The sequence below is a fragment of the Crocodylus siamensis genome, chromosome 5, assembly GCF_052110815.1.
Source record: "Crocodylus siamensis isolate JL-2025a chromosome 5, ASM5211081v1, whole genome shotgun sequence".
NCBI classification, from domain to species: Eukaryota; Metazoa; Chordata; order Crocodylia; family Crocodylidae; genus Crocodylus; species Crocodylus siamensis.
In genome coordinates, this window is record NC_143399.1 from 22282149 (window position 1) to 22308930 (window position 26782).

The 26782-nt window shown below is 43.2% G+C and overlaps 2 protein-coding genes and 2 non-coding genes across 4 annotated transcripts in view; all 4 read left to right on the forward strand.

Moving 5' to 3' along the window:
* The first annotated feature begins 74 nt into the window (after nucleotides 1–74).
* Nucleotides 75–19839, forward strand: RABGGTB (Rab geranylgeranyltransferase subunit beta). Its single transcript, XM_090048503.1, has 10 exons — nucleotides 75–122; nucleotides 363–698; nucleotides 1843–1950; nucleotides 3939–4136; nucleotides 6546–6651; nucleotides 9908–9960; nucleotides 10098–10208; nucleotides 11667–11792; nucleotides 13409–13558; nucleotides 18391–19839. Exons 1-10 carry the CDS (start codon nucleotides 75–77, stop codon nucleotides 18529–18531), a joined length of 1377 nt encoding a protein of 458 aa, XP_089904629.1. The 3' UTR covers nucleotides 18532–19839.
* LOC149863598 (small nucleolar RNA SNORD45) lies at nucleotides 2096–2176 on the forward strand. The gene has a single exon (XR_016442809.1). It is a non-coding gene; the product is annotated as a small nucleolar RNA SNORD45 (small nucleolar RNA).
* Nucleotides 5180–5263, forward strand: LOC149863599 (small nucleolar RNA SNORD45). Its single transcript, XR_016442808.1, has one exon. It is a non-coding gene; the product is annotated as a small nucleolar RNA SNORD45 (small nucleolar RNA).
* A 240-nt stretch (nucleotides 19840–20079) lies between the features above and the next one.
* Nucleotides 20080–26782, forward strand: part of MSH4 (mutS homolog 4) — a 79257-nt gene continuing 72554 nt past the window's right edge. The window contains exons 1-2 of the mRNA XM_090046811.1: nucleotides 20080–21638; nucleotides 26550–26714. Coding sequence (XP_089902937.1) covers nucleotides 21446–21638; nucleotides 26550–26714 — 358 coding nt within the window. The 5' untranslated portion in view covers nucleotides 20080–21445. The remainder of the gene's footprint in view (nucleotides 21639–26549; nucleotides 26715–26782) is intronic.

Genomic DNA, 26782 nt, shown 5'->3' on the forward strand with positions numbered 1-26782 from the left:
ATGTGCAAAAGGTGTTTTGTAAATTCTGGAGTACATTTAAAGTGCATTAAAGCAAGCTAAACTCAGGTAGGATTATGGCATATCATCAGGGCAACAGGAGCAGCCTGAACAAGAGGTGCCAAGTAAATTAAAAGAGCGAAGGCGCTGAGGTGCTGCAGAGCACGCCCCAGCAAGGCAGCAGCGTGGGACCCTGGGCCACTTGTACAGCTGAGGCGGCAGGGTGTTGCCTGCAGGTCTCCCTGTAAGCGTTAACCCCGAAGGGCCCTGCCACAGGTTCAAATGAAAGCAGGAGGAAACCAGCCGTAAGTGCTCCATTTTTCCGGGACTCAGGTGCCCGTCGCTCTCCCGGCTGCCGGAACTAGTGTATCAAGGCAGTGACCGATTGCGCGGGCAGCCTCCTCCCACGGCGCAGGCGCAGGCGCAGGCGCAAAGCAATAGAGCGCGAGAGTCCATGGGGTAGGGGGTGGAGTCATGTGGGCGCTGCTGTTTTGCGCAGGGCAGCTGGGGTCCTCGCGAGGCGCTCGGGGCAGGCAGCGCGCTCGCCACCTCGGCCCAGCGGCCGGACTCTGCCCCAGCCGGCAGGGTCCTGGCGCGGGCGCCTGCGTGCAGGCAGCGCCGCGGACACCTCTGGAGGGTCCTACGCGGCGGCGGGCGTGGGCGCCGCTTCCTCCCCTGGGCCTGCGGGCGCCGCCGACATGGTGGGTCGCTCTCGCCGCCCGCAGCGGGCGCGGCCTCTTCTTCCGGGCCGGGGCCTCCGCCTCCGCCTCCCGGGGCAGCTCGGCGGGGGCGCTTCCACGAGGGAGTCTGCCACCGTGGCGGCAGGGAGCAGTAGTGCGGGCAGGCGTGGGGGGCCTCGAGGAGCGCCTGGGGATTAATTTACGGCACGTCTGGGAAGGATCCCCCCTTCCGCGTGGGGGCTGACATCCGCCTTGGGGCGAGTCCTTGTTCCTGTAACTGGAAAAGGCGGTAACAGGAGAAGTGACCGCTTGGGCGGAGGGCAGTGTCTGGGGATGGGAGAAGGAAGGGGACACAACGAGAGAGAAGGCGCGGCCAGGCAGAACAGCTGTTCTGGCTGCTTTTCTTCTGTCTTGTTGAAAGCCACTCTCAAAAACGTTAGGATGGGGGTCAGCTACCCCCACCACATGTGCCAGAGCAAGGGACGGAGGCCATTTTGCTCCACACATCACAGCCACCTGGCTCTGGATGGTTGCTGCTGACTGCTCGCAGCAGGTGGTTGGGAGGCTGCAAGGGTGGCTGGCAGGTGCTAAAAGCCCAAGCTGGCTCCAGTTGGCAGACTGCAAACAGCTGTGCTGGGCTCGAGCTGGGGCCAGGCTTCAAAGAGGTAGCTTCATGTGCACCCCTGGGTGGGTGGCAGGGGAGGGGCCAGGCTTGCATTACTGCAGCCCCTTCTCTATCTTGTGCCCAGAGGCCCACGGGCAGCCAGTGCTTTGGAGCCCACGGCAGCTGTTTGCAGTCTGCCACAACTACCCACAGCCCAGGCCGGCTGGGGCAGGCAGCTGGGAGGCTGCAGCGGGCTCCAGAGCCCCAGCACCAGCGCCCTGCCAGGTGGCGACTACATGTACATCTTGTGCACAGGGCAGGGCAGTGCAACCCTGCCCTTCCCACACAGTCTACCCAGAGGCACGTGCAGCCACTGCCAGCAACAAGGTTCAGGCTCTTCATGGCTCCCCCTGATCTACCCCTGGCATGGTAGGCCAGGGTTGGGGTGTTTTTGGCACTCTGATCAAAACCATTGCTGACCCTTGCATTAGATGGTAAAGGCTTTACCTACATAACAATTCAGTTTTATTATTATTACTATTATTTATTTATTTTTTTAAGGGGACACCACAAAAAGATGTTATAATAAAACCTGATGCCCCGAGCACACTGCTTCTGGAGAAACACGCAGACTATATAGCTTCCTATGGAACAAAGAAAGATGATTATGTATGTAGCAACTCTTGTTTTTCCCATTCTCTTAGAAATGATGCATGTTGCCCTTTCTTGAATGGACAGGGTGGGAGGCTTTTTGTGTTACGGTGCAAAAGAGAAAAGGATTTTGTTTTGCACAGTGGTAATGGTAGTTTTCCTAGGTCAGTGATGAGCCTTGGCATGTATTATCTGACTAAAGTTGAAGATTACTGCTTTAGCTCTAGAATTACTCTGAGACCTGGGAAATGTATTAATTTGCTTACTAGGCTAAATAGGTGAGTGGTGACAAAAAGCTTGATTTTTAAATGTGTTTTACTGTATCTGCTGTAGCAAATCTCTGTCCAAAACTTGCTGGTTTGCTAGACTTAATTTGAATTTGCTAGGTTTCAGTTCTAATTTAAAATTCGTATTTCTGAGCATAGCTGTAATTTATCTTATGCCAAATGTGTACAGCAAAATAAATAATATATAAACAACTATAAAACATGCCATATGAAAATCATAGGTACAGGTGACACGAGAAGGAGTATAATAATAGTTTCAGATAAATGCAAGATTTTTCTTTTACTGTTCCTACTTTGTGCTGCTTTAGTTTTGGCAGTTAGCAGCAATATAATTAATTGACTGCTGGGGGAGCATTTGTGGAGGTAATGTAAGCAAAGGACCTCTAGCCAAGAAAATTTTAGCTAGTGGTCTGGGCCAAGCTTGTTGCATAAGTATGGGTAGGTAACTTGACCTTGTGCCCTTAGCCATCTGAGGTGGAAAGTTTAGGAAAAGTTAGCTGTTGAATTCATGGCTATATTTAGTAGGAGTGCACCAATAGAGATTTTTGGGGCCAATACCGATAACCAATATTTTAGAAGACGTAGTGGCCGATACCAATCAGATTTCTGATACGGATGCCTCCAGCTGGTAAGCCTGGTGTGGTGGAAGGGAGTGGGGGGCAGATCAATGCTGCTGGCTCTTGGGGGAAGGAGGGAGAGCTCCCACCACTGCTTGCACCTTGGGAGTGAATGGGGGCATCTGCCCTGCAGATCTGTGTGGGGTGGGCTGCAGCTGGGGCTGTGCAGGGCTCTTCTCAGTGGGGGGCTGGGCTCAGAGCGGGTGCTGATGGCACTGGGAGGATGCTGCATCCACTCCATATTTCACCGCTGCTCTGTTCCTAGTGCCACCAGCCACCCAGCACAGCCCTGGCTCAATGCCCTGCCTCCACCCATGTGCCAGGAAGAGCTGAGACAGTGCTGAGAGTGGAGCGGCAGTGGAATCTGGGGTGGGTGCAACATCTTCCCAGTGCTGCCAGCACCTGCTCTGAGCCCAGCCCCTGCCAAGAAGAGCCCTGCACAGCCCTGGCTGCAGTCCACCCTGTGCAGATCCAGGGGCACATACCCCCCCCTTCCCCCCCACCGTCCTGGGGTGCAAGCAGCGGCAGGAGCTGCCTTCTTCCCCCACAACAAGCTGCAGCCCTGGATCATCTGAGCAGCGCCTGCCCCTCCCTCACCACAGAGTGGGGGTTGATCTGTGTTGTCATCTCTTCTCCCCTCCCCGGCCAACATCCCTTCCCTTCTCCCCTCCACTTCTACTTCCACTACAGTGGACTTAACAGCTGGAGGTAGCTCTCCACGTTATTGGCTTTGCTTCTCGCTTCTTGAGTGCTGCACTGTGGCTGTGTGCAGCACAGGCATTTATCGGGCCAATATCCGATACAGCCATTTTTCTTTATATCAGTACCGATCCGATATCGGACCAACATATCAGTGCACCTCTAATATTAAGTCAACTTTTGTATAAGCCATTTAGAATAAAGGGCAGTTTGCCTTGTTGATGGGGTGGGGCACCTGCTTTTATTGCGGTCCAGATATAGTGTTAGCTTGAATCTGCAGCCTTACAGAATTAAAGCATACTAAACATTTTATATTTGTAGCTGCAGTAACAAACATTTACCTCAATTTGTGGTTATGTGCATCTTTTGTCTATTTTAAGAACTAAAATGTTGTACTACTTAGGAGTACTGTATGTCGGAGTACTTGAGGATGAGTGGTGTCTACTGGGGACTGACAGTAATGGATCTCATGGGACACCTGCACCGAATGAGCAAAGAAGAAATTCTAGCTTTCATCAAATCATGCCAACATGAGTGTGGTGGAATAAGTGCCAGCATAGGTCATGATCCTCACCTTTTATATACCCTTAGTGCTGTCCAGGTAAATAAATATATAGAAATAAAAGCATTAATGGTGGTAGTTAAATTAATCTGACTGTACAGGTACAGCAAGGTGTATTATTTCTCTAGCACCTTGAAATGCTCTATTTCAGTACCTCTTGTTCACTAGAAAAAAATGAGTTTTTCTAATTTTTAGATTTAAGTATGGTAGTGTTAGGGTGGTACTGTGTCCTGATGAAGAATGCCTTGCTTGTCTTTGTGTTTGGGGCCTCACGTGGTAATAATTTTTGTTCGTATCATGCAGCAGTTTCAAGAAAATTTCAAATGACTGTCTGAATTGTCTGGATATATTTTTGGGTGGGGAAATAAGCTGCTATCTATATAAGACAGGAATAGTTATAGTTTACGTTAGAATGTGTTTCCCTTTGTTTTCCTTTTATATGTCATGTCTGAATTGTAAGTTTTAATGAAAAGTTGCTATTTCAAAGTTTTACTAGCCTAATAGATACAAACTTGAGGAGTAAAATATTAATGTAATCTTTAACTTAACCTATTACAAATTTTTATCTTTTTGGTGTGAGGGCTCCACTCAAAAAGGTTGACCAGGATGCATCTTGTCATTTTCAGCCAACATTTGCCTTAGTTTTTCCCCAGCCTGCCTTCCTACCCATAATCAGCTAACATCGCAGAGCCTTCTTTCAAGGTGAGGGTGAGGTCATGCCAGCTGTAGCTGACAGGAAATGTTGAAAATGGTACAGCAGAGATCCTCCCAGTTGCATTTGCACTCTCTCTTCCACAGATTAGTTATTTACATCTGTACAGTCAGGCTGCATTTACACTGTGGTGAGAAATGCTACCTAAACCAGATTTCAACACCCATGGGGGTAGGGGGGAAAAAGTTTGACTTCATGTAAATGTATTTCTATACAGAAATTAGAAACCCTGTACAGAAATTAGAAATATTGCGGCTTAGATCCTCTATGGAAAATGAGCTGGGGAAGAGAGGAGGAAAGAGAGAGGTACGTTTTGGATAAGGTGAAAGAGAAGATCTCTGGTTCTGAGAAGTGGCAGCATAGCCTCCTAGGTCAGTGATGAGTTGGCATATATTATCTGATTCTAAAGTTGATGATCGTTGTCACTTTAGCTCTAGAATTACTCTGAGACCTAGGATATCATAACATTGGGTTCTGCAGTCTCTAGAATTTATGATAATCTACATCATTAATGGGAAGATAAAAGCGATTCTCAAAGTAAATTTGGGCTGCACGCATAAATGGGTTTGTCTCTTGTGGTTAGTCATATATGTACTTCCTGCTCATGGACCAACTGAGGCTTGAGGTTCTGCTTTCTTTATCTGAAACATGCTTGTTTAGCCTTCCTTTGCATGATGTTCATACTGCTAGGAGGCATTAAAGTACCAAATAGATTTGCAGCTTAAATGTGATGAGGGCTTGGGGACAGTGAAATCCTGTGTTAGCTAAGTCTGCAACTTTAAAACTCAGGAAATACCAATTCAAAGTACAAAATATACACAAGTTGGGTAAATGTTACCATAGGAGCCTTAGCTTGTGTCTTTTTGGTTTTTCTGAAGATTCAAATGTGTTACAATAGCATAGGCATCTTAATTTTTGTTTTCATGTTCAACCCAAAGAGTATTGGATATTCATTTTTTTTAATTCACAGTAAGAAACGGGTCTGACCAGTTCTGCAAAGTTTGTTGCCTAAAGTAGGTTGAGGAAATTGCCAAATCCAGAGTGAAATTGAGTATAGTTGCTGGCACCTGACACAAATGAGTAACCCCTTTTCTGGGTTATATTTACTTGCAACTTCCTCAAAAATCAAGTTGTTGGGGTTTTTTTTGTTTGTTTGTTTGTTTTTTCTGGAGAACAACATTTTATCCAAAGTAAATGTTGTGCATTGTGTTTTCAATTTCCAGGGAGAAAAGTAGATTTATACAATATGCTGGAGGAATCATTTAGTGTGATCATCCTTAAGGAAGTAGACTGCAACACTAGTCTAAACTAAAGCTTCTGTGTGATGCTAAACTCTAAAGATCTTAATTTGGATTACTTCAAACTCTGTACTTGGAGTTAGAGTTGCAGATTCTTTTCTTCAGGTTCATTGAACTTGGGCAACGATCACTGGATCAAAAGGGTAGTTAAAATTTTCCCAAAAATTAAAAATTACTGGAATTGTCCTTAGCTATTTTGGAGGAGAAATCAGGGGAGGGGAGGATGGAATATCATCAGGCATAGAATTCCCGAGCTCAAACAGGTGCATAGTGAAAGGTGAGTTGCAATTTAATTGATGGTTTCAGGGTAGTAAGAAACCATGTCAATGCCAGTTAAGTTTCTATAGCTTGGAAATTGAGTCCTGATACTTTTCTGGTAAATTCTAGGGAGCATTACTCTATTTCTAATGTGTTTTGCTACTGGTTTTTATTTTGCAGATTCTTATTTTATATGACAGTCTCCAGGTGGTTGATGTAAATAAAATTGTGGAATATGTACAAAGCCTTCAAAAAGAAGATGGGTCATTTGCAGGAGACAAATGGGGTAATTTTTTTATTTTTAAAACAGAGATTGGGTTGACACTTCAGTCTGAAGCAGTAAAGAAAAAGCTCTTGTGTATACAGGATACCCTTGCCATTCTTGGTGGGTACGTTTTTGCATCCCCTGCAAATGGCAAAATCGGCGAATAAGGCACAGTATTCATGAATGCAGTGCCCCCAGTGGCTGGGTGGGGTAGGGGAGCATGGCTGCGCTGACAATAGCGGGAGCCCAGCGGCAGCAAGCATGGAGTGCCTAAGTAGCTTCTTTAAGTGTATTAAAGATGCGGGTTCAGCGTTTACGAATATTTGAAACCGCGAATGCCGAACCCACAAATAGCAAGGGTTTCTTGTATTCTTGCATACAGGCTTCCCTCGCTTTATGCTGTGTATGCATTCCTGGAAAACAGTGTATAACTTGAATTTGCATAAAAGGAACTCGCTTTACAATGTAATAAATAGCGATACGTTCCAATACCTTGACTTGTACTGACTCCCAGACCCATTTCTACTTTTACAAGACATTTTTGGTACTCGCCAACAGCAGAGAGGAGTAGGATGTAAGCGTCCCACTAGCTTAGAAGCCATAATGGAGATGGCACCTACAGAAACACGTGTTGCGGACAACAAGCAAGGAGCACAGATCCACACAGGAGACTATTTTGGTGTGTGTCGTTCCCACAGTGTACTGCACAAGGCAGCTGACTGGGCTTCCACCACACCGATTGCATAAGAGTGAATTTACCTCGTGTAAAACAAATTTTTGGTATACAAAGGGTAATTGCATAATTTGCACATACAGAACCTGCATAAAGCGAGGGAAACCTGTAGTATGTATTAACTATTATTATTTCCAAAGCTGTATGAAAAGGCTTCATGTAAATCATTGACATGTTTTTCTAGAAGACCCTTGAACCTTATACAGGAATAGACCTAAGAAACAGAAACTACTCAACCATCACAGAAGTAGCTGTAAGCTTAAATTTGTTAGAGCAGTGATTGCCCGCCAGGGTATTGTGGTACCCTGGGGTGCTACCAGATGCTTTTGAAGGGTGCCCCAAGGTGTGAGGAAAGCAGGAGCTAGATAAACTAAGCCGATAAATGCAAGGTCAGGTTTCATCCCCTCCCCCCACCCCCAACAAAAAAAAAATCAGTGCTCATCCTTTTTAGCAAGTAGACAGGCACTGTAATATATAAACTAATTATTTATGAATTGAGTGGCACCCAATTTCAAAGTTTTATGGCGAGGTGCCTAGAGTACAAAAAAGGTTGAGAACCACTGTTAGAAGCTATGCATTGATGGTACCTTACTGCTCCAGTACAAATTGGAGGGGGACAACAGCCACTTCAGCACCAGGTCTCTCCCGCTTACCCCCACCCCCCCATGGTCCAGCCTGTCTTTTGGCTTTCCCCCAGCCCTGCCTCATCTCCAGTCTCTCACCTCCCATGACTTTGCTGTTATTTTGCTTGCCGTTGGTGGAAGTGGTCCCTGGGACAAGGAGTAACTTTTCTGGTCATCTTGTTTGCCTAGCCAGATCAGCTCCCCACTGGGAGCTGAGTTCTTCCTCGTGTGTATCTCCATAGTCTTCTGAGCACTTGTTGAGGGTTCAGTGGCCCCCTTTCTCTGGTCACATTGTCAGCCTTGGTCTACTATTTTAAGACTTCAGCTCCAGGATATTGGCCCTGCCATGGTGGCAGCCCTTCCTGAGGTTCCAGTCTCACCACGCCAGTATTCCCTCCTCTGGCTGGGGGCTAATTTCTGACATACATAGCAGGAAAGCGCCATTTAGGCATTCCTGTTTGTGGCCTTTTCTGCCTCCTATAGCTACAACCTGGTCCTCCAGTCTTAAGTTCAAAACAGAACAAAAACACGCAGCTGCTTCACAAAATAGTCTTCCTCCCTTAGAGTAAATGTTGCCCTCCAGACCCTATCTCTGCCAGCAATCTCACCCCAGTTTCCCTAGGTGGCTTGGTATCTGTCCATCTCCATCCCCTCTCTCCTGGGAGTTCCCCTCCCTGCTGCATGAAGGAGCTGTCCCTTGCATTGTCAGAGCCTGGGCTTGTATACCCAAGCCCGGCCTCCTTTGGTTAGGTGACCGGGTCTTCTGTACCCAGGAACTGGGTGCAGCTAATTGCTTCGTTAGGCAGCTGACTTTTAGTCCCTGGCTCAGTCTACCTAGATTGCTGTTCTTTGCTGCCCTTCTTGGCCCCAGGTTTCCTGTCCTTTCAGGCCTTCCTAATCATAGGGGCAGGGGTTCCCTGTTACAGTAATATTTTAGAGACCTTAACATTACAACATATTAATTTGGTTTGGAAAAGAAATTTTCTGCTTAATAATGCAGTAAAGGATGTTGCAGTCAGCAGCTACAGAGAATATTAATCTGATAGCAAAACAATTACTTTGGAGTTATATTAAGATTGTCTTTAGTTCTGTCTTTGTAGGTCTAACAAATAATCTTTTAGTCGCTTAAAAAATCTTGCAGGATGTTAAAACTACAATAGCTGGAAGCATGTTATATTTTGTCCAAGATATAACTTTTTTTGGTTCAATAAAATGAACCGGCCAACCTATGAACAACCAACTGGCTTTGTTTACACTGTTTTGTCAACTAAAATAATAAGCACTTTTTAGTGGTATAACCAGAACTTCACTAAGACTTTTCCTGTTATATTTAAGCTTAAATATTAAGTTTAGGTTAAAGCACAGAGGCACATAGTTCTTGGTGGTCTGAGACCATGGGGGTTTTTTTATATATTTTCAAGCTAGTTACCTCCAACATGCTGAGAGGTTGTCTAATGTTAGGATATTTTGAAGATCTACTTTGAAGATTTTTACCAAAAGCTTTTGAGTCTGTAGATTTCCCATCAAGATGTCATGATGGTGGATTTATTTTTCACTATTGATGTTGGCTAACAAGTTCTGTATTTTTATATTTAGTGCACAAATGAACTAGTGGGAGCTCTTAATAAACTACAAGAGAGAGTATTTTAGCTAATGGTAACTTCTAGAAATAACCTGGATATTACCTGACTAAACAAAATTATTTAAGGGCTCATGTGCAAGAAATATTGTTTTGTTTAGTATAATTGGTTAAAAAGCATCAGGGAAAAATGCATATGGACTGGTTGATTGTTCTCATCTTGTTAGAAAATATGGTTGCAAATTCTATTTAATCATCATCTCTTCACAAGAATTTTGTGTATAAATATTTATTTCTGTCACAATTAATTTTCTATAGTGACTCTCTTTCTCACTCCTTTAGGAGAAATAGATACAAGATTTTCTTTCTGTGCTGCGGCAACATTAGCACTTCTGGTAAGTTGTTCTTTAGTACATAGGCATTAAGCTTTGACGCACATCCTGAACACATTTCTCAATAGACGAAGGGCAGAAGCTTTGTTTAATTTATGTGGTTGTAATAAAAATGCATTGGAAGTTTTTCTGACTTTCAGGGGAAGTTGGATGCTATTGATGTGGAAAAAGCTGTAGAATTTGTCCTGTCCTGTATGAACTTTGATGGTGGATTTGGTTGTAGACCGGGATCTGAATCACATGCAGGACAAGTGAGTACTTCTGCTTCTATTATGGAATATTTTAAAGTTCGCAACAATTGCTCAACTATCAAATATTTAGTTTCTTAAGTTGATAGGTGTTAGAAATAGTGATGCAGACTGAAGCTTGCTTTTTTTTCTCTTACCTCTTCCCAACCATCTCTAAATTTTAGTCTCTGAATTTACAAAAGGTGCAGATAATTGATTTGTTAAAGAGTTAGGAGTGAATTGATTTTCAAATGTAAAAATGGGAAGATATGATGGTACTTTTTTTCTATTTTAGCCTTCAAAGGTGAGCTGAAAAAATGTTTAACTTTAAAAATATTTAGAATAATTGTTGGCATTCAGGCTCCACAGGTATTGTTAGGGAGGACGTTTTTTAAAATTGCGTAATTACCATAGTTCAAGTCTTATCTACTTTATTAGATAAATATATCTGTTCACTTTGCATTCACTGGTTTTCTCATTGATTAATGTCTTAAACATTCATACTAAGATATTAATTTGGACTGTAAATAAATAGTAAAGTAAGCAAATAGGCTGCAAAGTAAAAGGGAAACTTGAACTTTGATTAGTGGAATCTACAATGAGGTGGCATGTTTCAGTGGTGATGTAACAAATTCCTTGATGAAGAGGCTGGCAGAAATCCTTTTAAGATGACAGGCAGGTTGATTGGAAGAGGAACCAGTACTGTTAAGAGTGTGTAAATGCCAAGGAGAAAAACCTATGAGTTTTTTTTTTTTCCTTTAAATTTACATGTAATTGAAATTGGCAGGAATCTGCTTCCCATGCTTACTCTGAACTTCCAGTGGATAGAAATGGTCAACTTGAGCATAATATGTTAATACTTTTAAATGTAAATGTCACAATAATGAGTTCACCTTTTATATTTTATGCTGAGTGCCGCAATCTGAAATAATTCTTTTGTAGTAATGAAACTATAAAAGCTGTTTAAAGATATGTTAAAACGTGTAACACACGAAGTATAACATAGTTATCTTTGGGGGCCCTCGTACATTAAGACAGGGCTGCCCAACTTCTGAGTGGCAGAGGGCTGCACATATACTCCTCTCTTTTCCCTCCCACCCTTCCTGCCCGCTCCCCACCTTGTGTGTGGGCAGGGCGGGAAGCCCCTACTGCTCCCTTGGCAGGAAAAAAACCCCAGAGGGTGTGGGAGCCTGGAGACCCCAGCTACTTCAGCAGCAGAAGCAATGCAGGAAGCGGTGTCTGAGTAAGAGCCTGCAGGCCAGCACTTAGTCTCACTAAGCTTGTTTGGTCTTTAAAAACAAAACTGAACAACAAAAACTGTCTTCTGCCTCTTTTGAAGAGAATTTAAATGAAAAGCTAAATTGGGGAAAAAAAATTATGAAAGTGGGTTCCAGATGAGATGAAATCAGAATTCCAATGTTTAGGTCTGTTAAGCTGTGTTTAGTTCTTAAATACACATGAACTTTATGTCTGTAATTTTAGATCTATTGTTGCACAGGATTTCTGGCTATAACAGGCCAGTTACACCAAATAAATGCTGACTTATTGGGCTGGTGGCTTTGTGAACGTCAGTTACCCTCTGGGGGACTCAATGGAAGGCCAGAGAAGGTATTTGGATCATCTTAAAATGAAATGTTGTTTAACAATCTTTATTTATGAAGTGGTGTGTTTTATTTTTTGGGAATGAGGAAGTAATGGACATGGGCTTGGTAACCTATAGCTTATGTACAGGATTGGCCTGCAAAGAGGTCTGATTTGGCCCAAAAAGGTCCAATCTGGCACAGAAGATCAGTGGCGTGGAGCTGTGCTGTTCTCATCCCATCTACAGCATTCCCTTTTGCTGTGGGGCCTGCTGCTCTGCCCTGTCTGCATTTACCCTTACTGGAAAGGGGATGGGGATTGTTAGCGAGGGTAAATGCAAGCAGCTGGCCTCTCCAGGGAGCACAGTTGTGGCCATGGCTGGTTTGGAAATGGCAGTCGGTGCCAGCAAAAGATTTGCCCACCTCTTTTTCTGTGGACTTTTTCAAGTTTTTTTGAAGCTTCAGCATTTTTACTGTTAATCTTGATTTTTTTCTAATCCCTGGCTTTAAGATCCAGCCTGGACCGTCCTTAATGTATGTTTTGAGGCCCCAATTAACCCTTCTTATTTTAAAATTACTTGTCTTGTTAAATTGGGCTGTAGTATATTGTGATGATTGAGGAATTCTTTGTACTATCAGATTTATTAAAAATCTTAGTTGTAACCGACCAGGAAAAAAGTTGGCTTTTGTTGTACCTTTTATTCTGTGTAGAATACCATTTAAAATCAACAAGGGAATGACCTTAAAAGTGGAGATTTCGGTTAGTTTGAAGTCTGGAGTTTTTCAGCGGAGAAATGCTTTCAGATTTTAGAGATATTTGTTAAATTATTTAGTATCAAACCTCTTGTGACTTCTAGTAAAGAAACGCTCCTGTTTAAGTGAATCTCCTCTTCAGTGCCAAATCCTTTAGAAGAAAATGGCAAGTATGAAAAGCAGCAGAACTCTTGTGATTATGCAGCCAGGGGCTCCTGCCTTTAGTCTTTCTGGCCACAGCTAGTGGCCCCTGGATATCTTCCTGCCACCATTTTAGGTGTCCTCCCCATAGTCAGTGCCCAGGACTCATACCCTGGTCACCCAATCCTAGTTCAGTAACCTAACTAGGGAAGGGTAAGCAAGGCACCAACTAGGAGGGAGTGCCAGAATTTTCAAGTCCCCCTCTGGTGGGAGGAAAGAGGGAGGGATATAGATCAAGCTGAATAGAGCTGTCGCTGTCCCCTCCTCCCTTTGGGAGCCTTTGCCAGAGCAGGCATAGCCCTGCTCCCAGTATGCATGTATGGGGGAGTGGGGGCCATAGGGCATCAGAGCTTTAGCCACATTCCCTGCACACCCTCCCCCCCCCCCGCTCAGTCCATAGTAGTTAGCATATCCCTGCATGCCCAGGTACCTCAGTGAGCTTGCTAAGTCTCTGTCCTAGTTGTGCTGCTGTATGCAGCTTTAGGAGGCAGGAAGAAACTTGAGACTGTGTAGAGGACCTGTTCTCTTTGGGACAGAAGAACAGTGCTCCAAAGTTCTCTTTATTGGTGATATGGTGATGTCTCTACCGACTGTAGTGTGGTGAGTGAGTTAACAAATATCAATGTTACTTCTGCAACCATGTGTTCAGAACCAAATGTAACTTTAACATCCTCTTTCTATACTTGCCAGTTACCAGATGTATGCTATTCATGGTGGGTGGTAGCATCCCTGAAGATAATTGGCAGATTACATTGGATTGACAGAGAGAAACTGCGGTGCTTTATCTTGGCTTGCCAGGATGAAGAGACTGGAGGATTTGCTGACAGACCAGGAGATATGGCAAGTTATATATTTCTGTAGTTCATTTGAGAACTTATTTCTATCTCAAAATGTACATTTCTCATTTCAGACTTCGAAGCCAGATTTTCAGCTTTGCAAAAATAAATAAAAACAACTTATTCCACACAAGTGATCATGTGAATAAGACAAGTAATGTTATCTTGGCATGTCTGTGTTTCCATCAGACTGGCTTCTAGACCTTTCCCTATTTAAACTACCAATTGAAGATTGAGAGAAAACAATCCCTAGGTTTTTAAATAAAATCTGAGTATAGGGTGTATCAGTAACAGTTCTATTCTAATGCCCCAGTAAAAAGCTGTATGATAGTTGGTTACTAATATATCTTTTTAAAATAGTCTGGTTGCATGTATTGATGTGGATTAATTTAAGTAGAATCTGGGAGGAAAAAAGCTGAAGGGAACTACACACAAAAAAATGTGAAAGTAACATTTAAGACTTCTGAGAACTGTATTTATATATGTTAGGTCAAATTACAGTCCAGTCAGCACATTCCAGTCAGAATGTGTGGGCACATATACACAAGACACTTTGAGCACAGTTGACTGTAATTCTACTGTGCGTTAGCATGGCAGGCAAAACCTGCACTAATGCGCAGTAGATTTCATGGTTTTGCCTCCCATGCCAGTAGTGCATTAATGTCACAAAAAGTCTATTCAGTTGCATTAATATGCAGTAGTGCTGATTACGGTGCATTAAGTTAAGTACCTGTCATTACAGGTACTAAAATTAATGCACTGTAATTATGACACGTTAATGAACATTTAGACGTGCCCATTGTAGCTTCTTGTAGTTAAGAACTGTTGACTTGCTGGCCAAGATGAGAAACTGGTATGTTTGAGATAGTTAAGCCCTTAGGCGGAGGTGGGATACTCCTTTTAATGTACCTAAACCGCTTTTTAATCCTATTTATAAACTTTGGAGCTCATACCAGCTTGGGTTCTCTTCGCCATTTAAAAGACTTGGTTACTGTTGGCCTGATCTCATGTGAGTTTTGAATTGTGGTGTGGTGTTTTGTTACGCTAGTTTAGCCCAAAGGTGTAAGTCTGCATTGACAAATAGATGTGGGAAACAGGCTTTTTTGATCTTGCCTCAAAGGAATTAGGTCAGTTATAAACGGTCACTTGTTTTATTTCTCTTTATGGCTGTCTAGACCAGACTTCATGGCTGTTGCTCGTATTTATTAAAGGTCTTTTTCATGCCAACCTTAAAGGGGAGATGCATCAAATTGTTCTTTATCTGGTCTGTTCCCTGTATTTCTAAGTAACAGCTGTTGGGAGTGTGATATTGAAAGGATATCATTTCCATTTGACATTCTTTTTGAACCACTAATAAGATAGAGTTGAGGTACTATAGGACTTTGCATGATGCTATTCACATCTACTCTTGCATCCTGGTAGAACGCTTGTCAGTTCTTAAAGTTAATTAAAAGCAATTTTCTTGCTAAAAATTGAGGGGAAAGTTTTACTGTGTTTTTATTCAGGCTCTTCCTTCCCCTTTGACTTCTTAATTTTCTTAGTGATTTGAATCAATTTTCTCTTTTCCTGTCAAGCTGGTGTCCCATTTCCACTTGGGAATGAAAACTTCTTAACCCTGTTTCATCTTGCACTTGAAAAAGTGCTTTAATATGCTTACAGTAGGAAGCTTTTGTATTCAAGAATTAGAAAGGCAAATTAACTGTTTTTCCTCTTTAGGGCTTTCCAAGAAAGGCTTAACCTGTAAGCTTTAATGCCTCTTTGGGCTTGAGACCAGTATGAACTCTTAATCTCAGAATTAAAGATGCTGATCTGTCTTCTACCAAAGGCACACAATGCAAACCATTTCTTTCCAGTTGCAAAGGAAGCTTTCTTCTCCAACCTGCTCCCACACTTGTGTGGTCCTCCTACACTTCTTTACGTCATTAGACTGGATAAAGCAGCCAGTCAGGTTTCTCCCTCCCCACAAGGTTTTAGTAGCACTCGCTTCTTTTTTGGAGTTCGGTACTGCAGTCTAAGTGCTTGGGGTATATTTCTGTGTGTCATGAAGCAGAACTATGCTGAGATGCTGTCCAAGTTCCTAAAGCAGAAGCAATGCAGCCTTGTAAGTAACCATGTAGGTTAAGTGTTGCTTTTTAAAGCATTAATGCGACTACACTGCTTCTGGTTTAGAAATTAGCACCATGCTGAAATATAATACATTGTCTCACAATATATGGCATACCCTTGAGCCCTGTAGAGAGTAGTGCTGTAAGGGGAAGGAGGTGGGGAAACTGATTAGTGATTTGGTGTTAAAAGCTGTTAGCCAATCCAGATAATCTCCATACCTCTTTCCAACAAAATCTTGTTTCTCTTTTTTACAAATAACCCTGTTTTCCCCCCTAACACTAAGGTCATGCTAGGTAAAATTTTGCACCTAACATGCCATAATTTTTTAATACTATTTTGCAGGACCTTTCCATTCCTATTTTAATCAAATAGGACCCACAAAATGACATACAGATACATACAGACTTGAATCATTAGAAAATAAAGTCCAACTTCATTACTATCTCCAAATGTAGGTGGCTTTGTCCTCCTATAACTTGGGGCCATTCAGGAGTCTGTCTGACTTCCTGTATAAGCTACAAGAGTCTGATGACTACTTCAACTTTTGGTTTTGTTCTAACAGGCCTTGGGAAGTCGTACGCTCTCATCATACCCAGGACCTTCCCTTGTGTTGCTGTATGGAACAGGAGAGCAGCCCTTTGATATGGGTTCACTGTACGCTACTGCAGTACTAATATGCTATCTGGTGGCATGGTCAGTGTAGGACCCTTAAATCAGCTGTAGACTGGCCTTTCGGGCATCTTCTACAGTTCATATTCTGAGAGGACTATTTTTGTTCCTTTTAATATCTACTTGTGCTGCCAGAAAATGGAAGAGCTTTTGTAAAAAAGAGAATTCCATCCAAAAAGTATGACTGCTGTAGAGTTAGTATAGGCTCTTACCCACGTATCGTCTCAACCCACCCTCTTGCACAGCTCCTGTCCAAGCTAACTTGTTTTGTTGCGATGTTATTTGTTTTTGTTTCTCTCTGCCTAGGCTACATACTTCTGCTGCTCATTTGGTTAGAGCCTAGTGTCTTCCCACTTACAGCGTACACTCAGCCCAGTCACTAAACTACCTGTCAAATGGCTTAACAGTTGCTAAGCTTGCAGGGGAAAAAAAGACATGTTCTCACTAGTACACTGCAAAAGGACTGTACATCACAAAAAGAAACAACAAACATGTCCCAGAATCTGTACAACTCAAATGATGGTGGTAGTCACTTGGACAGGATTTTGCAGCACGGCTCTTCATGCTCAGGCAGGGCTCAACTGGATACTTGCAACCAAGTGTTAGTTATCTAGGTTGACTCTAATAAATATGTACATATCCTCAGGACTAAGTAAGAGCCTTCTATGTTGTCAGTATATAATACCAGGCAAATAAGGTTTGGAAACCTCTTGGGAAAAACTTGCTGTCTCCTAAACCAATCCTTTAGAACCCAGAAAATTACCCTCTTATACCCAATTTTCCCTTAGTTACATGTTTGATGTCTCAGGCTCATCAGTGCAGCTTTCGGTACAGAGAAAGTGCTGAAATGCAATATAAAGTTGCTAAGGAACAATATAGAGTTTGTGAAAGAGCTTCCTTTAGACCATCAGCTTGGTCTTGGACATCTAACAGTGTGGAGCTGTTCTGGTTCTGATTCTGCCATGTTGTGGTAGTGTTTGGAGATAGTGGGAAATGCTTTTTGGTCTTTTACTTCAATATCTGCCTGTATGCTGTTGAACTTAGATTTTAACTAGTGTTTTGGTAGTAACACGCGCGATTTAAACATCTGGGACATTGCATTTTGCTACTATATGAACGTAACTTGAAGTTGGCTATTGTTCTGCTTGTTTGTTTTAAATGTGTATTAATATTTATTTCTGACAGCTGAAAGTGTTTGTATAATGTGCAACAGGGATTTGGGCTGTAGAAATATTTTCTAAAATAAACCTTGAATCACTATTGAGGTTTCCTAGTCTCCTCTATAAACCATCTTGCTCTTTGAGGCTGAGCACAGACAGTTAAAAAGCCCAAGGGAGAATTGATCCAATCTTCACAGGTTTCTCTAAGCTGCATAGATAGGACTGTTAATGAATCAAGTTTTGTCTTCACAAGCTGAAAAGTAGGCAAATGCCAGCACTACACCATGTGGCAGGGATGCAGTACTCCATAGAGGGAAGGATTGGGCCCCCCTGCAGCAAGGGAACACCTTCCAGCTGGGCAGACCGCAGCTTGCAAGGAGGCCAGAGTGTAGGGACTCCATTCCCCCACCCCTCCTCTGCTGCCCCCCCACCAGGCCAACAGGTACAGGCAGAACACAGCTGGAAAGCAGAGGCTTTGCTGTGACAGCACCTGGGGGTGAAGCCAGCCCAAGTGACCCAGACACAGAGTAGAGGAGAGGAACACTAGCAGAGAGTATCCCCTTTTCCCCTTGCAATGGAGAGTTAGTATGGGGGCTGCAAATCATCATCCTGGGATACCAGGGGACTGATCTAACTTGAATCAGGAAGAGATCAGGAACAGACGTTTGATAGACTGGTCTAAGCTAATCTGATATTGGTCTGTCTTAAAATGGGTTCTGCAATTTTTAAAGGAGTCTGTGTGTATTGAACTTCTGTTCTATTACAGGTTTAAACCAGTTTCCAATACACTGGTTTATGTGTAATTTCTGTCCCTAGCCTGTGTTGCTTTTTACAACTCGTTCCTAAAGGGTTTTAGCTGCCAAATGTAAACTGGTTCTTGCTTCTTTTTCCCCTCACTCAGGTTGATCCTTTCCACACCTTATTTGGAATTGCTGGACTGTCTTTGTTAGGAGAAGAACAAATTAAGCCTGTCAGCCCTGTCTTTTGTATGCCTGAAGAGGTCCTTCAAAGAATAAAAGTACAGCCTGAACTTGTGAGCTAGACCACAAATGGCTTCCGCGTTGAGCTGCATTGATTTTATTGAATGGAAGTCATCTGAATATTTGCATTTTATGTTTACATTAATACAGTAAAATGGTTGATTTACTGTAAGCTTTGTCACTTTGTATGTGGACTACGTCAAAATTAGCTTGTTTTAATTATCTGGGTATAATGTACTTTTAGGTTGTATTTGCAGATACAGAAAAAAATCTAATCTGTAATATGTGGGGCTTTTTTGTACATTTCATTCAAATAACACTTAGTCACAGCAGTATTAGAATACTTGAATGAATTTTGTTCTCTACACCACCATAAGAGCATTTCTTGATAGTAGAAGCATGTATTGACAGTAAGTATGGAGAACTAACTGTAGAAAAGATGATGGAACTTATCAGACTTGAAGTTAACACTTGTTTAATACTTAACTTTTTGTTTAAGTTAGCCATTGTTTAATCTAATACTGATAGCAACTGGTGATAGTGCAAACAAAGGTCATAATTCCTAGTGCATATAATTATTACCTTTTAACTAAACTTCTTTTAACACTTGAAATACAATCTACTTTCAGTATTTATTGAGGCTTGCTGATGCTTAGATAAGGACTTTCCCTTTAACCTGCACCTCCGATATCGTAGGTGAGTGATACAGGCTGCTCCTGGGGTGGGTCCTCTATTTTTGCAGAAAATCTTTCATCCCAAGACCAGGACAGGACTTAAAAACATCTCAAGTTTTCATGAGACGGGAAAATCCATTCCTGTTCAACTTGAGCAATGAGAGTAGTATGACTGGAATAGCTTGGGCAGTACATTTTAAGAACACCATTCTAGAGGGAGGCCCAAGAGCTGTGTGCACTACTTAAACAACAAGGCAGCTGACAGATGTGGAAAAAACAAACAAACACATGCTTTACCGAAAGAGGCAACAAATTAGCTCAACCCAGCTCTGCAGCATCTGTATAGATCAGGTGCTTCAGTGGTGCTTTCATCTAATAGCTGATTTAATCAGCTGTTAGATAGAAGTGCCAAAAAAGCCCCACTGAAATGCCTGATCTATACAAACTAACAATGCCTCTTCTGGGTGTGTGCTGGGCTCCGCACAGGGGTGCACCCAATTTGAAGAAAAGTACTGTTTCATTCTGTTTTTTTTACTCTTGTAAGCAGCCCAAATGTAGCTTTTCAGACCTCATCCTTTGCACTTTGTGTGTGTGTGTGTGTGTATATATATGTGTGCCAGACAATCATGGTGATTTCCTGTTCTTCTTCAAAACTGAATTTTGGTGTTAGACAAAAATAAAGAAACTGTTTGAAAACCCAGTGGTGCATATCCCATCAAACCTAGTTAAACCAAATATTAGTTGCGGTTAATTTCTTCCAGCTAGTTTTTAGGAAACGTACCACACTCGATGCGAAATAAAGACACTATTTTTATTAACAATGAAAAGAAATAGTATTATTCTAATTTTGTTTTATACTATTTAATATTCACTTTGAAGTTTACACATACTGTCCTCCTGTATTGACTTAGTTCTTTAGGGGCTTGCCAGTAGAGACTCCCACCCCTTTTGTATTTCTAATTAAAATGTTTTACTTGCTTGTGTGTTAGCACCTCACAATGTCACTACAGCTCTGAAACTTTCTTTAGTTACTTGTTGCTGATGATGAGACACTAGGAGGAGCTCTTACCTTACAGTTTCATTTTAAAGGACTGTAAAAAATAAATACTAATTCCTCCATAAAGTGAAAGACTAGGTAATACATAATTAAAATCCAGAAAACCTTCAACCAGCTTATAATCTTTAAAGCTGGTGCAATCTCCTAATTGGAGCAACACTGGAAAGACAAAGCATGTAACACAAACTATGCAATACACTTATAAAATATTGCTTATACTTAAGCAAAAATGGCTTAGTTATTTAGTAAATGCAAACTTTAAAAAATTATTAAAGAAATGTTTTAATTTGCTATTCAATTTGATGCTGAAATCAAAATCAGTATGTTCTGTAGGTAGGTCACCTACAGAAGATGACCCTACAGTAAAGCCAAATGCAACCGATTAGTCTAGAAAGATGCTTTTTTTCTTGAACAGGGGTAGTGGAGCCTCTGTGTGAAGGGCTCCTTGCAACTTGGAGTGCTGGTCACAGATCAGCTGTAATTGTTTCAAAGCTGCTTTAGTCCCTGAAAATCTTGGAAATCCAGCAGACTTCATCTCTGCTTCCCTTGTTAGGTGGACTCACTTCAGGTGCAGTTGTTAGTAACCTGAATCAGACAGACAAGCAGGGACCAGCTGTGTAAATCAGTTCAGCGTCTCAACTAGAAAGGAATGATTTAATCTGGGCATCACCGTGGTGCCAAAGAACTTCTTCGCTCTCCCTTGAGGATGACTCTGTAGGTCGTGAGCAAAAGAGCCCGCAGTTAAAAAGACGTCTCAATGACCTGTAACTAACTAGTCGCTGCCTTAAAACTGTATGGGTTTCACTAGGCTTTGGTTGCTCAGACAACAGCCTCGTGCTGCTGCACTGCCAGAAGACGGGTCTGGCGACCCTGGGAGTCTGCAGCATCCACTGAACGAAGAAGAGTTGGAAGTCACCCCGCGCCCGGCTCAGCCCAGCCAACGTGAAGGGCGCGTCTGCCAGACTCGCTCCGACGCTAACAGCGGGCAGCGTCCAGCCATCCCGTGACTTTTCTTACTACCGCTGGGCCCCAGAGAGAGAAAACCGGAGGGCAGAAGAGAGCCCGCCCCGGGTAGGGGTAGGTTCCGTCTAATCACTTCTTCCCGCACTAGCTGTGCCAGGACGCGGCCCGGCCCGGCTCCGGGCACGTGGAGCCGGGGGGTGCTGGCTGTGGACGGCGCCCCCTGCCGAGCCAGGGGCCCGCCTGCGCACGCGCAGGCGGCGCCATCTTGTGCGGGGCCGGGAGATGCTACGGGGAAGCGAGGAGCGGGGCGCGGGGGCTTCGACCGGCTCCGGCTCGGCGGGGCCTGCCCGCTACAGCTTCGGGCTGCTGCAGACGCCACGGGGCCCGGAGGGAGGCTCCGCGTGCGGCGGGGCGCGGCCGCAGCCCGGGGCCGGCTCCTGCAGCAGCGGCCTCACGCCGGGCCGCCGAGGAGGAGGTGGGCGGCGCAGCGCAGTGGGGAGCCGCCTCCCAGGGGTGTCTCCACCCCCCGGTCCCGGCGACGGCCAATAACGTCAACAGGGTGAATCACTTGGGAAAGCATCCGTCCGGCTCTATCTGTATCCTGGCCGGACTTTCGTTGTCTTTCCCAGTTTAAATCAACCCCTCCCTGGGCCCCGGGGGCAGCAGTAGCTTCTTTGAGGCCTGGCTCGTTGGCCTGGCAGGGCGCAGTTGCACCCGTCTCCTTCCACGCCAGTTTTCTTTCTCAGGATCGTGTCCGACCCGCTCTTGCCACCTAGGCTGGCGTTGGAGGGACGGTGCCTGAAGCTGGAGCCACACCAGCCTCGCTGAGGTCCATAGTGGGGGAGTGTTTCTGCTCCCTTTGGCCCTCTTGGTGCACGGCTTGGTGCTGTTAGCTTTATAGCATTTGGTTAAGGTTGAGTGGAAAGGCATTTAAGGGGAAACACCATGACAGCTAAGGTGGTTTTCCTAGTTGCAGGGGAAAACCCACTTCCTTGCCAGGGAAAGTACCGTGGCTGAGGTTAGCGTCTCATGTTCACTTCCAGTGCGAAGATCTTGGCCATACACCAACTTTATAGAAATGGGAGACTCCACCCTAGCTTGTTCCTGTGGCCATATGGCTGAGGCCAAGCAAAACCCAGGGGCATCCGAGCCCCAAGGCTTGCACCTGCGTGTAGGATGTCCGCTAAAGGATTTGGAAGCGTCTGAAGCCCCAGGCAGGGGTGGAGGTTGCTTGCTGGTAGCAGGGTCATGTGGTTCTTGAATGGCTCGCAGATCTGGAATTGATTTGGCTGATTTGACTTGGGATGCAAAAAAATTTCCTTAAAAAAAAAAAAAAAGGCCTTTTAAGTCTTTGTACAAATGCAGTCTTAAATATGTTGCTGTTGTGTTACACTAACTTGAATGAATGTGATTAAAAGCCATGTTTTCTTTGTCACTCAAGGTAAGGCCATAGAAATCAAAGATAAAACTCTTGCCTCGGTGCAGTATGAGTCCTGGAGATGGGGACCCTACAACTTGCCACTCATTGTTTTCTTCTGTGCGTGCCTCTAGTTGTAGCCTCTCAAACATACGCATTTTTTTTTTTTGGATTGATATGCCACCCTTCCCAACAAAGGCTTGATAAAGCTCTCAAAGAACAGAATAACATACAACAGAACAAGCAAGAGGAAAAAACTAAAGTATCAACATAAACAGACCTCTTTTCCTGTCCGTCTTTCCCTTCCCCTTACCTCCCCACTGTGGCGAAATGCCGGGCTAGTGGCTCCAGCACCGCTTAGGGGAGCCGCGGGCTTTGCGGAGTTGCGCGAGCGCGCGGCTTGTGGGGCGGGATTGAGGTAGCTCTTAGCCGCCCTCGAGGTTCGCCGAGTTGGCACAAGTAGACAACTTAGAGTAAGTAGTTAGTGTCTCTTAATCTATAGGGTGTCCGTTGGTTCACGAGGTTCCAGAGCCAGCCCTTGAGTTCCAACAGTGGAACTAGTCGAAAGCTAGGTGCAGCTGCCGACTCCTTAAGTCCCAGAACTGGTCGACGGCTCATTGATATGGAATGTTAGTCATAAAAGTTATTCCGGAGTAGATATAGAGTAAAATGAAAAGGTTTATTCACTCACCTGGCCTCACCCTCTTACAAGTAAGAGGGGAGGCCGGTTGGAACGAAGCTGCAGTAAATACAAGTATAGCGAGCGTAGATATGCTGTCTAAGCTACGATGAGAGGCAGTCGAGAAGCGGAGTCTCCGATGTTTCTTCAGTTACAGTATGCTGGATACTAAAGGGGTCTGTTGGTTCACGGGGTTCCAGAGCCAGCAGCTGCCGACTCCGTAGTCCCAGAACTGGACAACGGCTCATGAATGGGATATTCTATCAGGTGTCCGTTGGTTCACGAGGTTCCAGAGCCAGCCCTCGCGTTCCGACAGTGGAACTAGTCCAAAGCTAGGTGCGGCTGCCGGCTCCTTAAGTCCCAGAACTGGTCAACGGCTCATGAATGGGAAATACAAAGCAATACTGTAACACAGTGAATCGTTGTCAGTTGTCAGATTTCTGAGGCCTTTATCTTCGCTGGGATACGCCCAGGCGGGGAGGCTGAGAACCGGTCTGCGGGGTGATCAGGCCCACAGAGTTTTCCAGTTGTCGTCTCTGCTGCTTCCTGCTTTTTTGCCTCTTTTATAGATGTTTGTTGGACTGCCTCTGTGACACTAACTATAGTATACAGATAGGATAATTTTCTTTTACATAATTATTGCTAGGCAGATTTTCTACATAAGTTTCATTTCTGTAGAAATGATACTTTTAGATAAGAAATGAAATTTACAGAATGCGCATGTGTAGCTTAATGCCAGTGGAGAAAAGTACAAAGCGTTCATTTTGATTAACAGTTGACTTCAAGGTTACATAAATGTGAGAGTGCCGCGCGGCAGTTATACAGAAAAGGGAAAATAATATAAAGTCTTTGCTAAAAACTATAAGATAGTTACACCCACAAAAAAAAAAGAATCCCATCTTAGCTTTATTTGTTAAATGCCTGCCCAATAAAGAAGGTCTTTTAGCACTTCTAAAAGATGTCTAGGGTTAGTCTGGTGAGCCTTAAAAAGCAGGGAGTTCCAGCACTGAGACGTCACTACTGCAAATGAACACATTTTTGTCAGGCGGTCTTGGTGCGTTGATGGTACTCTTGGCTGACCCGAAGGATCACAGTGAGGTATGAGGGAAATGGAAGTCCGTTAGGCATGCAGGCTTCTGGCCATTTAGGGCCTTGTGGGTCAGATTCATGTGTGGTAGCATACAATGTTCGGGGAAAGCTGGGCCCCCAGTTCAGTACAGTGCATAGAAAAGAAATGAGTTAAAGTACACCTTACTAGAATACTAAATCCTAATACTAGTTTCCTAGTAATCGCCGGTGAGCAAAAGTCAAAGCACAAGCCTGTGTTTGGCAGGATCGTTCAGCTTTTAAGCACTTCATCCTAGATATACTAGGTTATTTATGCACATGGAATAGGAAAGCTTGCATTACCTTGTGTAGAGGTGTAAAACCTTAAGACAGAGGTTGTCAACCGGGGTTATGCGTACCCTGGGGGTACTTGGCAGCAGTGAGGAGAAACGGGGCAGCATGATGCACCGCCAGCACTTCCATTTGAGTGCCATGTGCCACCGGCATGTCCAGTTTTGCAGCTACACACTGCACGAGGGACCTCCCTCTTCCCCACTCCTCCCACTTGTTGACCGGCGGCCAGGACTCCCTGCTTCTCTACTGGCAGCCGGGAGTACACCAACCAAAAAAGGTTGAAAACCCCTGCCTTAAGAAACCATTCACATTGGTGTTTAAATTTTCCATCACCCCATCTGATGAAGTAGTTTTTTTTGCCTACAGAAGCTCATCTCTTGGTTATTCTCTATGGTGCCACTCTGCCCTATATGCTCCTTCACCCCAGTCTATTTCAAGAGTGTATATGCAACACAATGGTACATGTGAATAGTTTAAATGGAAACCATTCAACATCATACAAAGGTAGTTCAAGCTTTTGCCACTCATACTTGGCAGCCACCTTCTGTTCATCAGGTAGCTTGTTAATCAGATATTTTAATGAACCCCATCCCTCGTGTGATTAGTGTGGTAAATACCATTTGAAAACTCATCTACCAGCATGCGGTGATTTGTTAACCTGGAGGATTACCTGCAGAATACTGTGGTTACTCCAGGGAGTCTGGGACAGTAAATGCCGAGTTTTAATGGTACTTCAGTTATCATTTTGTAACAAAGATAGTTTTACATGAACAGTGTTGTAAACTCTTTGTCTTTTTGTGCCAGCCACTTGAAAATCATTTGGTATAATTCATGAGGCATTTAACAAGAATATCTAAGCATGATACGTTGTAAACCAACATACAGTAGTTGTATTTCATATTAGAGAGGACTGATGCTTTGTTTCACAGAGCTTATTATGTTAACACATTTTTGTACTTTTAATGGAGTTTCTTCTACATACCTTCTAGTTTTTAAATGAGAAAAAATATTCCTATTATATTTTACGTTTTGCGCCATCTTGTGATTTGATTTAATTTAATTTAAGATGGGGTGATATAGTGGTGCACTTATCTCATGAGAACTGCTTGAAAGTCAGTAGTATATATTAAACAGACTAATACTAAAATGGAAGCAAATTCTGTGGTAAATGTGTTGTCATCTGATTTAAATTGCAGAGCCAACTTAAAATGTCTCTGTAAAATGGAAGCTTCAGGCAACATACCATTTCTTGAATTATAAATGATATGACTTTAAAAGTTGAACCATATAGGTGAAAAGAGGAGTTTTTGAACATGATTCTTCCTCTTCTCTTTTATTACCCTTTAAATAGGTTTTCATTGGTAGGACATACTTTCTTTTTATGACCCTTTTCAGATTTGGGAATTCCTGAAAGGGCATTGTGCAGCTTTGGACATGGATATTGAAACCTAAAGGGAGATGCACTTAGGAAATCTACCAAATCTAACCAAAAGATTTGGGTAGATCTGCAAATCTCTTTGAAAATCTATTAGTTTTCATGATAAGAGCTATTTCTAAGTTTTAAACAAGGATTTTTCATGTTACTGTGAGTAAGCATAGAATAATGATCGTACCAATCTGGATTCTAAAACAAAATCTTAATGATTTTTTTCCTGATTTTTATACTAGGAATATATTAATATTATTAATCTAACAGTGCTTCAAGGTTCAATAAAAAAATCTTAAACTTCATGAAAATGACTTATTAAAGGTCTCAGTTATTTTTCTTTGTTTATAAAGAGTATGTTTTCAGTTTGTTTTCTTTTAAATTGAATACACATTAAGACAATACATGTGTCTCTTTGTTGCCTATATTTAAAAAAACCTTTCTACATTTGTTTTTTTTGCAGATTCATACTTTGGGGACAAAAGTTCTTACGCAGAGAATATTAGCACAGTTAATATTACAAGCTCTTCTTCAGCAAGAGGTTTGAATAGTGCTTGGGTAGGAAAAACACCCCTCTCTTCTAGTAGGTCAGGTTGCAGAAGCCGAACTCCTCTCATGGGATATTCAGGTAAAGTTTACATTTATAAAACAAACCCACCTCTTTTTAGATTGGCGGCATTATTTTAGTACTGTATT

Excerpts from the sequence above, each read along its gene's own strand:
- RABGGTB (XM_090048503.1), top strand. The coding sequence starts at position 75 with ATGGCATATCATCAGGGCAACAGGAGCAGCCTGAACAAGAGGTGCCAA. Across the intron at positions 9,961-10,097 it reads CGGCAACATTAGCACTTCTG|GGGAAGTTGGATGCTATTGA; the intron begins GTAAGTTGTTCT and ends TCTGACTTTCAG. Across the intron at positions 13,559-18,390 it reads CTGACAGACCAGGAGATATG|GTTGATCCTTTCCACACCTT; the intron begins GCAAGTTATATA and ends CCCCTCACTCAG.